This window comes from Eschscholzia californica, unplaced genomic scaffold (assembly GCF_041429995.1).
Source record: "Eschscholzia californica isolate CP2 unplaced genomic scaffold, dmEscCali1.0.p SCAF_2, whole genome shotgun sequence".
NCBI lineage: Eukaryota > Viridiplantae > Streptophyta > Magnoliopsida > Ranunculales > Papaveraceae > Eschscholzia > Eschscholzia californica.
Window position 1 is genome coordinate 34,317,310 of NW_028238309.1, and position 15,212 is coordinate 34,332,521.

The following is a 15,212-nucleotide window of genomic DNA, read 5'->3' on the forward strand; positions in this document are numbered from 1 at the left end:
AAAACAACTTCAACTAACAGTTACTACTAAAAAAAAACAAATTCAACTAAGTTTTCATTCCATATCTATTGCTATTGCATTCGATGATGTGTCCCCTTCCTTCTTTATACTTGATGGAGTTTCTTCCAATTGCGGATTAAAATTATCGCCACTGTCAATTTTATGTTCGCAAATAGTCAACCACCTTCTTGCATCTGAAGTAGCGTATCGAGACCATTGCCTAGCAATCGGAGGAAGTATAGTTCCGCTTTGTAGCTTAACATTAAGGAAATGGCAATTGTTTACATAACCAATGCATACCATTGTATGTGGTTGAGACAAACCTTCGGAAGATGGTGGTGGTGGACCGGTGATTAAAGATAAAAATGTCGTTGAATCTTATTTCGCCAAATGAATCAACATTATATTAAAATGAGTGGCAATTAAATAACTCGTCTCTCCGTGAATATACCAAAACTCATATTCAGCTGCTATATCAAAATTGTTGGTTGAAACCAACAATCGGTCATAAAAAGACCCAAACATGGCTTTGTATAACTCTGGACGTGTTTCGAGTTCATTAAGAACACCTTTTCGGATCTCAATCCAACCTACCTCCGACGGATACCCGAGACCAAGAGCGACGGCTCTAAAACCACCATGACCGTCTCCTGGAACGTTTGTAATAGTACTGATAAACGAATAACTCACCTCAGGCATTAGACGTAAAAATGAATCACCACTAGCGCGAGATCTCCTATTGGCTTTCCGTGCACTTTTAACCGATGGAACCGATGTTTCCGGAATACATTGTGCATACTCCCAACGAGAAGGATCTCTCTTAGTAGATATGGCTGCTTCCTTCTCTTTTCTGTTTCTTGGTTTCTTTGGGGCTCATCGGGTTTTCAATTTTGCCAAAGGTTCTGTCATGGATGTCATTGAAGGACAAACAATACTCCTCAACCTTTCTAATATGGCTTTTCTCTCAGGACCGGTCGACATATCCCACATGGAGTACAACAATCCTAATTCGTAAGAACTCTGAAGTTCGTTATTCAGGAGTAGGAATAATTGAGAGTTTAGTCCATCGTGGGTCAATGAGTGACAAAGATATCACCTCACCGCGTCTCATAATGATTTCCATCTCGTGAGCACAAGGGAGACCATACACAGACCTATACACACATCCACACAAATTTGAATCAATTCCTATAGTTTTAGCCCGCTCCACCTCATCTGCCAACAGGTCAAGTGCATTGTGTGAGACATAACCCCTGAGTTCCCTAAAGGCGTTGATTTGATGAGACATCTTCACTGATGTACGACTTTTCTCGAATGTAGCTTTAATCGCAACAATCTCTGTCTCAGTCATTGAATGTATAGATTCCCAACATGTGACGAAGTTACCCTCGGATGTATCCAAGTTTCTTTTCAGCTTCGCATGTGCACCTTCAACCCTATTCGTTGTAGTATTACCCAAATGCATCACATTATCGGTCCATGCCGTTACAAAATGTTCCCTAAGTGGCAACCAAGTCTTCTGAACATAAATAACATCAATGGCGTTACTCTTCGACCACGTTGTGACGAAATCTTCAACAGCGCGATTATAATCCGCCTCGGTTTCCGCAAACATGATTAGTCGAAACATTGACATGAACTTTCAGAATGGTTTGTTTTTCAAGTGTGGTTTAAACTTTCCAACCACACACTTATCTATATGGAAAGTACATAATAAACGATCTGCATGTGGGAAGACTTCACCTATTGCATTGATTAATGCTTGTTCCCGATCAGTCAAAAATACCTTCAGCATAGAGTTAGGAGGAAATAATGTCCTCAAACGATTCAAAGCCCAAGTGTATAGATGTTCTGCCTCTCCATCCATAAAAACCATGGCCGCGGTGAATGATTTCATAGTCGAAGTCATCCAAACAATCTCAAGCAATGGTTTCCCGTATTGGTTTGTTTTGTATGTACAATCAAGCATTAACACCGTGTGGAAGCACTTCAGCAATTGGATAGATTCCGGGTGTGCGCAAAATAAGTTAGTAATCTCCCCTGTTTCATTCTTCATTGAATGCCAATACACATAATTATGTTGAACTAACAACTTCATCAATTGTTGCATAGGAGTTCTACCTTCTTGTTGACTATGCTGGATTCGTATCCTTTCGTTGTATATGATACGCATTGTCGAGGTATTATCGTTGAATTTTTTCTTTATTTGAGAAAGAATTTGTCGTGGTTTTGTACCACATTGATATAGTTCTTCAACAAAAGCCTTTTCTTCATTATTCAATCTATTGGCATATGCATGCCTAATTAAGGTCACTGCAAGTTGATGATTATGGATCCCACACACAACTTCCACCTTCCACTTGTCTCCGTCTATCGGTATTCCTTTTAACTTGAAGGGGCAATTGCATTTCTTAGTACTCGTTTTTCTCTTTTTGGTGGACGGTTCTTTTGTTTTAGGAATTATTTCTGCCTTAAGATGAGAACGATACTCTCCACTTCTTTCACATCGTAAATCCATCTTCGGTTTTTTACCACCTTTCCGCGCAGCAGACTTACCAATCATAACAACCATCTTGTTTTTTATACCAATTTCTTTTGCCCATTTAACTAACTCGTCTCTCGTTTCAAACACTTGTTCAGTTCGAAAATATTCACTAACATCAATGCTGACAAAACCTTCATATGGTCTGTTTTCTTCTTGATTTTCTTCTTTCTTATTTGGAACTTCAAGGTTGCGTTCTTCTTCTCCACATTCACGATTTCCAATTTTAAGACATCCAAATTCCGATGATGCTTCGTTTTCTTCGACTGCATCATGCCACCTTTCTTGTGTATTAGGACCTCCAAAATCCCAAGTGTCTGTAGTAATTTGAGATGGAAGTTGAGAAGAAGCCACAGCAGCAAAGCCCTATAGGAAAAAAAAGAGAATTTTAGTCAAAACGGCCCGAGACCACCGTTTTATGTATTATTTTCGGCTCGAGTCCGCCGAAAATATGCACAGTAGCTACTGTGCATAAAATCGGTGGGCACGAACCGAATTTATTGACATTTTTCGGCTCGAGCCCACCGATTTTTTGCACAGTAGCTACTGTGCATATTTCCGGCGGACTCGAGCCGTAAAATGGCATAAATTCGGTTGTACCAGACCGAAAATACCCTCCGTGTTCAACAACCAAAAAATTTTCATACAACCAACGAATATATCATACAACTTGAAAAAAAAGTGTTAGGATATGTTCATCTACCTCTTGGGAGACTGAATCTTGTCCAGAAATTGATGATTTAGGATCCTTTGATGTTTCTCCAAAACTTTTGAAACTTGTTTCATCCATGGTGGTTTAAGAGTTTAGAAAGGGATAGAGAAGTGGTTTAGGAGTGCAACAACAATGTGAGATTGTTGCACAACTCCGATGAACTTTTCCCGTTGATGATGGTCGCCGGTGATGTTGACAATTCCGGTGGAAGAAGAGGGAAGAAGAATATAAGAGAGGAATTTCTAGGGATTTGGGTTTCTAGGGATTTGGGTTTTAGGAAGTTTTATAATTAACAACTAAAATCCTAATGTGGGTGAAATACACCTTTAAAGGGGGTTTTTTTCACCCATTCAAAGAGGGGGCCCTTTAACCAAGCTAAGTCAAAGGTCTTTTACTAAGTCAACGAAACCATGGGGAGGCCTATTAACAAAAAAAACGGGGAGGCCTTTTAAAATCTCCCATTGAATAATGGATCTGGCGTCATCCAATTAAAGCCTCAAATTAGATGGTTCACAACTTCACATAATCACATGCATAGACTTTCATGATGTGTTCAGGTATTTTAGTTTCAAAGTAAATAAGTCCAAGAAAACTCAATAACCCATGAAGCCTTAAAGAACAACTCTTGTGAAAAGGAACCTTAGAAAAACACATACCTTTCAAACGGAGAAGGATGCAACATCTTTCTAAGTCGAAAATATTGCGGTTTTCTTGGAAGAACTTGAAGATGGAATATAGGTGCTTTGTTTGGGGTTTTCTAAGAAAGAAGAAAAAGAAGTTGGAAGAAGAAACGAGCTGAGGGAAAGAAAGTTTGGGTTTTTCTTTCTTAACACAATTGGGACCATTGATTTTAGTCCACAATAGGAGCCCTAGACTGAATATGGGTTGTTTCGACATTTAAAAAAAATTGACATGACTGACTTAACAGTAGACTCACGGTTTGGGGGTATATTAGTTTCAATTATAGATGGGGGGGGGGGGGGGGGGGGGGGGGGTTCTTAGTTTGGAGCCGGGAGGGGTAAAGTAAAAAAAACTGTAATAATAAGGGATATAAAAGTCAACATTTTAATTCACCTAATATTTCAGATTGAAAAACAGAACATGGTAACTCATTAAATTATTCAGCTAATTCAGATTCAGCCAATTCAGTTCAGCCAATTCAGGTTCAAACAAATAAAACAACACTGTAGTTTACTACCAAAATCAACATTTTATTATTCAGTTAGATTGTCAACCACATCATATACTTAAGTTCTTCCTACTAGTTTACAGGCTCAATTTATGAATTAGTGATCATAAATTTTACTCGCCCTAAGTTCTAATTACCAGTCTAACCCTAACTCCTTCGAAAGGAATAATTTGTTGACATACTGAACAACGGAAGCTGATGCCGAGACATAGTTTTGCATTTGGATCCTTGCCGAGGCCTCTGCAGTTAACAAAAAAGAACAGAACAGTATAAAAGATTAGAATCCTCTGCCGAATGTTGAAACAAGTTTTGCATTGCCATAATACTAGATGTACAGGATTTAAATTTGATACAAATAAATTTAATAGTTTTAGATAATTTTGTGTTGGTTTCACCCATATACGGAATTACATAAAAATAAACCGATTTTCTTTTACATTCTAGAAGGCTTTAAGAGACTGATAGGATTTTCTATTCTTTAGACATCATTTTTGACTTGGCATCTAGGAATCCATTCCACATAATTTGTTCTGGGAAGATCCTTATCAAATATTTACTGTACTTTCCTAGTATGCAGGAACGAACATTAAACAATGGTTACAGGTTAACCCAAAAACTTTAAGAACTATTTTTTTGATATCTTGTAGAGAGTCGAGATTTTTCATTTCAAGTAAATGATCATGTTCATTGTTCTGTAGTAACAGTAGTATGCGTATGAACAAACGTACCATCTTCGTTTAACTTCCTCAATAGCTGTGCTTTGGTAGGTAGAGCATACATCCCTGCAGCGACTGCTTTCCTGATGGCCCATCCATGATGAGGAGCGAATACCTGGGCATACGCCTTAGATGCTGGATCCTTCAAGGAATTTCCCCTGCGATGAAGAACCACGTACCTTTAGTGCAGGCTTTAAGCATGTCCTATTTTCATATTTGCATGAACTAAAAGAACACCAGCATTGGTGGATCCAGAAAGCCAATATTTTCAAACTCAAAATCATTCTCACTCCACCAAATTGACTCAAGAATGCTAGTAAGGTACACGTAACTTGCGACAACAGTAACTGGGTTCTGGTAGTGAGCTTCATTTTGGAGATGCGCAAGTCAAAAATCTGCCTTTGGATGGAATCTAACTATATATCTGAAGGACAAAAGCCGACTGAAAGGTTTCAATGAATGATATGCTGGCCTTTTCGGGATCATTTACTCTCTGCATTCCTCAGATCGTTAGAAATTCATAAATGATTAGGATCATATTCATATGATTAGCTTTTGGTTAAGAGATTTAGATCCTGGGTAAAATCAACCACTTACTTTAATGTCTTTGTACGTACGGCGTGCGTGGCATGTTTAACCCTAGAAAACTTCCATCAAGTCTAGGATGGGCTTTCAAATATGAATTGTTAAAAATCTGAGGTATAAGGTCAAGCACTAGTCTTGAAAAGCTGAAGATGTATTTCTTGCTCCATATTCAGGACATTTTCCTATCAGAAGAATACAGCTTCACTGTAACAAGTTATTTTTATCTACAAACATCAAATACTCTAGGTCTAACCATAGTTATAAGATAATTAACTATGTCTACATCTAATAATTCTTATAAGAAACTAAGCTATCTTCCTTTGTATAGGGCTTAAAAACTAAATTTCTCCAAATGATGCATAAACCTAAGTGCTTTCAAGTTCCATCCTATGCACGAGAACCTAATGCCGTAACTTTTTTTTCTCTTACAAAAAGAAACAATAACATCATCTAAACGGAAAGGATCTCATCTTTATACACAATGAGCTTTTATTTTTTCTCATTTTATCTAAATTATATCTAAATCATTTGATAGCCAAAATACCCATTAATCTTTCGTTTTCCTCCCTAAAAAGAAGATTTTTCGAAGTTGTTACATCTAAAAAAACTCCCAACAAATTGAATTAGTAGTATGAATCTTCTCTACTCTAGTCACTTCAAGCTAATATCTAACATGTTCTGCTTCACGAAAAGCAAGCAAGCACATTTAGCCTCGTCGCATTTTTCAAGTCCATGTTAACACCAAACCCACCCATATATTACATGGATAAAACACATCCAAATACTTACAGAAACATCTATGCTTCCTGGTTACAAATTCAGCTGTTGGGTTTCAAATTAGTCCATGAATTTATCAACTCATTATATTATTTTTTTAAGTAAAGCAATCCAGCTAAAATAACATCATTTCTGTTACGACTAAAAACAAGCAAATCAAGAAAACAATAATGGAAGTAAACAGTCACACAAACACGATATCTTAAGTAGTTTGGTTGGTGAGACCTACTCTACGGCGAACAATGACGTAATGATTTTTCACTATGAAAGAAAACAAAATTACCAAGTCTCAAGGGTTTTAGTATTTTTAGCTAACTAATACCCTAGCACTCAGCCGCCTATTGCCCTCTCCCTAAAAACGATATTAGGAACACCATTTACATTGATAACCGCCCCTTACAAGATTAGCGCAAACATAAGTAAACGGGTCAGGCCAAATTTTAAGGCAACTAGTAGTATTTTTGAGGTCGCCGCCCGGTTAGACATCCACCCATTTTCAAAGGCACTTTCAAGACTTTATCAGTTTAAATTTCCGTTTCAGTATACTAAATAGCAAACTCATTTTACATGATGATAAGAGGTAAAATACACATATTAGATATTTGATAAATTATCAATGAAGAAGACAAGTTGAATATACTCACTCAGTAACTAAAATTTGCTCAAATAGTACTCTGACCATATCAATCCCTCGTTTAACTCTCAAAAGGTTTCGTGTATGACTACCAGCAATTCTCACCCTATTCTGTTCAATGTCTTTATCAACCATAGACTTTAATGTCAGAATTGATTTTGATGCTTCTGATAAATCAACTACCTGATTGTTTTAGATTAATAATAAGAATCCAAAGAAACAATCCAAAAATTAGAGAGATAGAGAGAAGAGAAATGATTACTTTGGCCACATAATCCATTTCAGCAAACTTGAAAGCAAGTCCTAAGCATCCAAAGAGAGGAGAAACAAGAGAACAAGCATGAGAGAAAGGTGCAAGTTCAACATCTGAGGTTTCAGAATTAATCGTGGCTGCTAGATCTTTAAAAGAATCGGAAATTTTTCGTAGAGGTTTTGCGTCGTCCCCCATGACAGAGAAGGACTCTGTTTCTCTATCTAGATTTCTTACCTCTCAATTCTCTTCTGTTTCTATGAAATTATAAGGATCTGAAAAATCTAAAACTTTGCTTGTGAACAACGCAGAGCAAACGAAAAGCGACAGTAAAACAAGGGAGATCGGGTGGAATACCCTCTTTACCAGAGTGTCCTTTTTCATATTCTCAACCCACAGTGCCCTTTTTATAAATAGGGTTATTTCCCTAATGGCCCCCTACTTTGTGACCAGCTTCCCGCCTGGCCCCCTACTTTACGAAAAATACCCATATGGCCCCTATTTCTGTTAACTTTAACTTTCCGTCACTCTCTCTCCTCCATCTCTTTTTCTCTCTCTGCCATGTCACGCCACATCATCTGTTACGCCACTTCATCACCTTCTCCGGCAATTCCGGCCGGCGACCTTCAAACTAAATTTTTTTTTTTTTCTTTCTCTCCTCTCTCTCTCTCTCTAAGAACTCCGGCGAAGGAACCCTTCGCCGGAGTTCGTCTGTTCGTGAGAACAGATCTGTTCTCACGAACAGTGGGGGACTGTTTGTGAGAACAGACGAACTCCGGCGAAGGGTTCCTTCGCCGGAGTTCTTAGAGAGAGAGAGAGAGGAGAGAAAGAAAAAATATATATATATTTTTTTTTTTTAGTTTGAAGGTCGCCGGCCGGCGACCTTGCCGGAGAAGGTGATGAAGTGGCGTAACAGATGATGTGGCGTGACATGGCAGAGAGAGAAAAAGAGATGGAGGAGAGAGAGTGACGGAAAGTTAAAGTTAACGGAAATAGGGGGCCATATGGGTATTTCTCGTAAAGTAAGGGGCCAGGCGGGAAGCTGGTCACAAAGTAGGGGCCATTAGGGAAATAACCCTTATAAATACAAGGGGATAATCCATGTTTGGTGGACAAAGACATTCCTATGATCACACCAATTTGATATAATTTTGGGAAATATAATCTTATCTAATGAAGGTAATTTTTGGAGATGTAGTCTCCACTTTTTGACATAATTTTGGAATATGTAATCTCATCCGTCGGAGATATGTTTGGGAGGTGTAATATTAGTCATTGAAGAAGAAGGTATATTCTTAAGAAGATATCCTTCTCCCTTGTTCTCAAAGCATCTCCAATGCAAAACTCAATCTTACAAATTTGAATTGTCACATAGGATTTTCTGAGTTTTTCTTAAAATATCATCTGCATTGTAAAACTCAACCAAGAGCTTAAAAATGATGTTTCGAGGGTGGAATAGAGATATTTCAAGAGGACGCTCCAGAAATAGAGTGTCTTCTTGAGATATCTCTAATTGTCCAACTCATCAATATTTAAATTCAACCAATAGAAATCAAGTTTTCGTATATTTCCAAAATAACGAATTATTTTTTTTACAAAAATAACCATGGCACATAAGTAAAATAAATATTTTTAGAGTTTTGTATTGAGACATACAAGAATTGAGGATCTCCATTTTCGCCATCTAGGAGCGGGAATCTCAATTGGAACCCAACATAGGGATATTATCATCTCTTAAAGGACTACCAAAATCATAATCATCTACACTAATATTAACATCATCAAAGGTACTCATAACTAATGAGAGGGTAAGAGGAGAAAATTATTTAAAAAATATAAATAGCTAGATAAGGAAATAAATTACTTACTTGATATTAATAATTGAAGTCTTTGAGTAATTAAATTGATAACTACTTCAAGTCTGCACTTGAATAATAATTAGTTCACTTGTAGTAGTAGTCTTGACTCTTGAATAATTGAACACTTGAAATCTTGAATAATTTATCACCAAAATAATTGATGGAACTAGTACTAGATTTGTAGACTATTGTGAGTGTTTGAATAATTGTGGAGAATAAGAGTTAAATGATGAAGATTAGAGAGCTTGAATATAAAATTTAGAGAGGAATAGGGGATCGATGAAATGACTTAATTGTGGTAAAAATGAGTAGAGAGCTTGAGGAATGTGAAAATGAAATTGATATGATGGATTATTTATAGATAAAAGAGGAGAATAGGGGATTGATTAAATGACCTAATTTACACCCCCCCCCAACCCCACAACTAGTTGGAGGGTATTCTTGGTAAAAAATAAAAGAGGGTAAAAACTAAAAGAGGGTTTAAATGAGGGTACAACGTGCTGTTTGGCAATTGTTTACTAGTCTCAAGGAGGTACAAATCAACGTTAGGATCCTTTAACAAACAGAACGGTCAAATTCTTGAAAAATCTGACCGTTGACGGGCTGGGCCGGATAATCCGACCCGTGGCATAAGCCTGCCAGGCCTAAACCCGGTCACACACGGGTTAGGCCTGGCCCGACGGATTGAAAAACCAGGCCCAGAGACCGGGTACGAAACCGGTCCTACCTGGCCCAGTTTCTGTAGGGGTCGGGCCCAACCCGGGCTGGCCTGACCTTTTGAGCACCACTAGCTGAACCCTTCATCTTCCTCTTGTTTTTCAGCCATGAGAGCCTATCTCCAAATTTTACTAGTTATCTGAAAAAACCCTTTTCACACAACAACCATGTAGGATAGAAGACTGGTTATTGACAAGGTTTCAAGAACATTAAAAAGAGAAGAAGGCTAAGCAGGCTGACCAGAGATGAAAGCTTAGGATGGTTTAATGGCTTCCTCAAGGTCGATGACGAATTAGTAACTCCTGTTCTCTACTTATGGTTATGTTTAAGTGATTTGTTTCCAAGAGTCAAGATAAGTTTGGACAAGATTTTAGGGTTTATTTTTGGTGTTGGGATTTGGGGGAGTGGTTTGTGTGGAGTTTTCTTGCAGGTATTATAATGGAGATTGAATAATGGAATCGATTTCTTAGGAAAATTTAACGCCAACTTTGGTGAGATTTCAAACAGAGAACATCACCAGATCTAGTGGTGGTTCAAATAAAGGAACTGTTGTCAGATCCGGCGAGGATTTTTGTTTCCTCGGGGAAGAAGAGGATAGAGAGAAGTTGGTGATGGTAGGTATGGTTGGTGGTGGTGGAAGTGGTCGGTGTGGTTGGTGGTCGTGGAAGTGTTCGGTGTGGTTGGTGGTGTGGTGGAAGTGGTCAGTGTGGTTTGGTGGTGGTAGAAGTCGTCGTTAGTGGTGGAAGTGTGGTTTGGTGGTGGTAGAAGTCGTCGTTAGTGGTGGAAGTCGTCGTCGGTGGTGGAAGTCGTTGGTGGTGGAAGTGGCGGCTGTTAAAGTTGAAAGGATGAAGATGGAGAAGGAGAAGAATTCTCAATTTTCACAGGGATATCTATATTCGACATTTATCATATTTCAGAAATTGGAATCTATTTTCAGACTTGTTTTAAAGTCTGAAATGAGTGGGCTCTTTCAGCCCATTAAGCACAAATACCTATTTCAACAAAAAATTCAGAGTTTTTTAAAAGAAAACAAACATCCGAACCTTTCAGATCTGAAAAAATAAAAAAACAAACACAACCTAATTCTTGAAAACCCATGGTTGTTATTGAAAGGAATAATAAAAAAGAAGAAGAAAAAGTAGAACTAAACAAAACAAAATAATTGTGATGCGAAGTGACTGGGCATTCATGCACATGCTACAATTACATCATCACGGACTGTGTATCCGATGATCTCTGCTTTGACACTCCACTAGGTTCAGTGACTCAGTGTGCATTAGAGGGGATTTGCGGCTAAAAGCACATGCTAAAAATGTTGTTAGCCCCCGGTGGTGGAGATTGACCAACGACAATTTCTTTTCACCACAAACATCTGTTGGCACCAGCTGTAATTTTTGTACATAGATTGACCCTCCGAAATTCTAAGCAAAGGTTTGAACTTGGGCCAGTCCGAATCCTTGCTTAAAATCTCAGACTTACCAGTCTGAACCCCAAAGCAAGGGCTCAGACTGGTCCGAGACCGGTCCATGATTAGGGTTCCCAAGAGTAATTTTTGTGGTAGTTTTGGATTAATGTTCTTTCTCTCTCTAACGCCTCATCATAGATCAAGGTTGGTTGAAATCAAAGTTCTTCCTATAATGGTTGTACACTCTTTCTCTCTCTAAAATAAGGTTCTTTATCTCTCTAACTTCTCATTGTTGATTGATGAAGATGAGTTTAGAAACAAGGTTTTTCCAAGATAAAGTGTTGATAATGATTCAAAGAAGGAGAAGAGATGAAGAAGAAAGAGTAGAAGGAGAAGAACAAGAACACGAAAGAGAAAAGAGGAGGATGGGCGGGTGCCTCTCTAGTAGGCACCCAATCTCTATGAGGTGTCTACAGAGGCCGGTGCTAACAACAATTTTAACGGGCACTGTTAGCTGTTGCCGGAGGATTTTACCAAAATCTCTATTTGTACCTTCTAATGGTTTGTAGATGGTTTTACAGACTTTTTTCTTGTTTTTTGTTTGGAAGTGGTTTTACAGACTTAGGTGGCGGAATAGGATGCCTTATATAATGTAACATATAATCATAAAACTTTTTATTTCTTTACCTCAATCATTCTAAACAATTTCAAAATTTCCCCCACATAAAAATGTACGACAAGATTTGTACAAGTGTTAATCTCGAGGGCCAAATTAGGTTATAACATCTTTCAGTAAGGGAACTTTAGAGAGTGAGAGGTCAATGAGAGTGGGTGGCCAAGGAGAGAGGAGAAATAGGTATAACCGAGTTGGTCCATATGGGTCAAATGGGTCAAATTATATTTACCCAAAAGTCTTCTTGTCCCAAAACAAATTCGATGCCCAAAAGGGCCAACCGTTTTTTATTTTTCTTGTGTTCTTTCTTTATAAGGTTTTTGGTAATGGGACATATCCTCGGACTCCATTAGTAAAACGTACATTGGCCTCGAGGTAATCATGTTCAGAAGTCAACAAATCATCATTTATCACTTCTCAAGATTATGTTGAGATATTTAAATCTAACCCAGTGAAAGAGAGAAAACCTTAAATAGTTGAAGATATTTTTTTCTTTTAAAATTTGAACAAATGATATTGCGGACTATCTTTACATCAAGCAAAAATTGGAAGAGAAAATTTCAAACAACATTGCTAGAAATAAGTCAAAAATTGCGACAGTTATAGATGTAATATGACCAATATTTCAACCACAACGGTCAGAATACTTCATCTTCACTAACAAAATGTAGTTGAAATTCTGACGATTGAGATAAAAGAATTACCTAAGAACATTTTTCTTAGAAAAGTAACATCAAAGAAACATCTTTTTACTTTTGAGACAAATCTTTGATGATCCAAATATTGGTTATCAGTTGACCGAGTCAATAAATCAAGAAAATAAAAACGACTATCCATAACTGAGTTTCGTCTATATATGCAAACAATCAAGAAACATAAAGAAACCACAAACACTTCTCATTTCAGCAAGAACTCGAGGATTCATTTCCCAAGTACCCATACCATTCTCAAACTCTTAGCATCTTTGCTTATCATATATCAATAATTGGGGTGTCAGTGGTTATGATAGTTTATCCATTCATACATATACAAACTATACATAAAGAAAGAGATTCAGAGAGAACTTGAATAAGAGAAAAGAAACTGAAATAAAAAAGAAAAGATATACTTACAACTACCCATACCATTCTCCAACTCTTAGTACCTTTGCCTATCATATATCAATAATTGGGATGTCATTAATCATGATATTTTATCGGTTCCTACTGTTTTTTGTAAGAATGAATAAGTTCCCGACAAATAATGATGTTGTATATGATCTGCCGGCCTGGGACGTAGGCTGCTTGGTAGGGTGAGATAATGGGGGAGAGGATATGTTTAAATCTATTGGCTAAGATTTTGGTAATGATCATATATGTTGTGTTGAGGAGACTAATAGGACGAAAGTGTAAGGTTTCGTATGTCTCTAAAACTACCTAATGTTGTTAGCGGAATATAAAACATCTATATATTTAATGTTAGGTTTCAGGATCGCATACATGAACTAGTAGTGAGTTAATTACGGGAAGAAGAATACCTTATTCGTTTTCCTCGAATTCGATTCCAACGCCTTTCGGATGATCAAGAGCTTCAAAGTAGTGGCTCCTCTACTTGAGACACCGAGTAGGTTGACCTGAATTCCCTCCCTTTAAGTCAGCTAGGACCTTGATGAAGGTTGAGATGAAGAATTCCTTCTTCTTGACTAGTTAGAAAGAACTGAGAGCTTTTCTCTAAAATCTCCTCTCTCTAAGATGTGTGAGAGAGTTGATTTTCTCTTGGAAAAAATCCCACACTTTTCTGTTTGTCTAACTGGTCCATATATAGACTAACCCTAATAGGAATCCTATTCACTTTAGGATTTAATCAGTACCATAAAAGTGATTTAATCTGACTTGGGGAATCCTAGATGGGAGGGATTCCCATCTAGGGTTTCACTCTAATGTGGTCGGCTAGAGTAGCCCACTAATGGGCTTGGCCTGGCAGCCCCACTCCTTTGTTATGGACGGTTAGATCAACCCTTAAGTGGGCTTGATCTACCCGACCCAAAACTTCCTTTTAAACCTTTCCGGACTTCCCTTTCGAGCATGGTTCGTCTCTTTCTATTTGGCACTATCAGACTGGATCATATCCATCTATAGGCAAGCTCCACTAGTCTTATTCTCTCCGTTCAAGTTGCCCCTTTTATGTGTAACCCTTGTAGGATCCGGTCTATGTTAGCCGTGGATTACCGAAGTGATCCGACGATCGTAAGCGGCTTCTAGCTAAGCATTACGACACCTAATTTCACCGGACTGGATGATCTTCCGGATGAGGTCATCGTTATCCTATTCGCCAAATTGCATGCATTTCCATCTTGGTCGAACAACACTCCTTCATAAGGACATTTTCCTTCGGACCAAATGAATATATCCTTCAGTCTCCCACCTGTACTTAGAACAAGTACAATGCTTGATTCCCAAGTCTTTTCGTATCTCATCTGATACGTCATGTTAATCATACTTTCTTGATCTAGAGAAAAAACTGACAAGTCAAATGATTAACTCTTAATCCATTTGAGCACGGCCATGCATTTTCCAATTGTCACTCTTCAAGTGGCCTTGAGATACTTTATCCTAATTTTACTTAGGAAGACTTATTCCATTCTTGTACTCCCACTTAGCTTCATGTAGAGCGTGCCCACCCTGGTTACATTTTTATAACCTCTTTTGACGGTGCGACGTTTAACGAAACCAAAGTTTGACATTCCTTACATAAACCGAGCAGAATAATCATGTTTTGAGGAATCTCTCCAATTTCCTAAAATGAGAGTTATTACGTTCATTTCTTCAAATTTTGAAGGACTCTCACTTTGTGGTTTTCCAGTGTACTATACACCCATGAAGTTGGCTTGAATACTCGTTATTTCTATAGCCCAAGAAACAACGTTATCTGTCAATCACTTATGCTAGTCGTCATTAGTCATTATTGTCCACCTAATGACTTGGATCAGGGCTTATTATAATAGAATGCCTCCATGTTCACTCAATAGGGTTTCCTTTATTAGATCATGTATCTAATAAGCCTACTTGGAACACTTCATTATTTTGGATTGTCGTCTAAATTCTAATCTACAATTTAGATGACGAAATAAACTATTTTATTTCGCATTTAACAAGAGTTCGTGAAGGTTGAGTT

General features: G+C 37.8%; 1 protein-coding gene across 1 annotated transcript; it reads right to left on the minus strand.

Moving 5' to 3' along the window:
- Positions 1–4,444: 4,444 nt before the first annotated feature.
- ACD11 (Glycolipid transfer protein (GLTP) family protein) lies at positions 4,445–7,832 on the minus strand. Its single transcript, XM_086658350.1, has 4 exons — positions 7,418–7,832; positions 7,166–7,338; positions 5,172–5,317; positions 4,445–4,683 (listed from the first exon to the last, which is right to left on the minus strand). The coding sequence occupies exons 1-4, from the start codon at positions 7,601–7,603 to the stop codon at positions 4,577–4,579; spliced, it is 612 nt and encodes a 203-aa protein (XP_086514476.1). The 5' UTR covers positions 7,604–7,832; the 3' UTR covers positions 4,445–4,576.
- Positions 7,833–15,212: the final 7,380 nt, after the last annotated feature.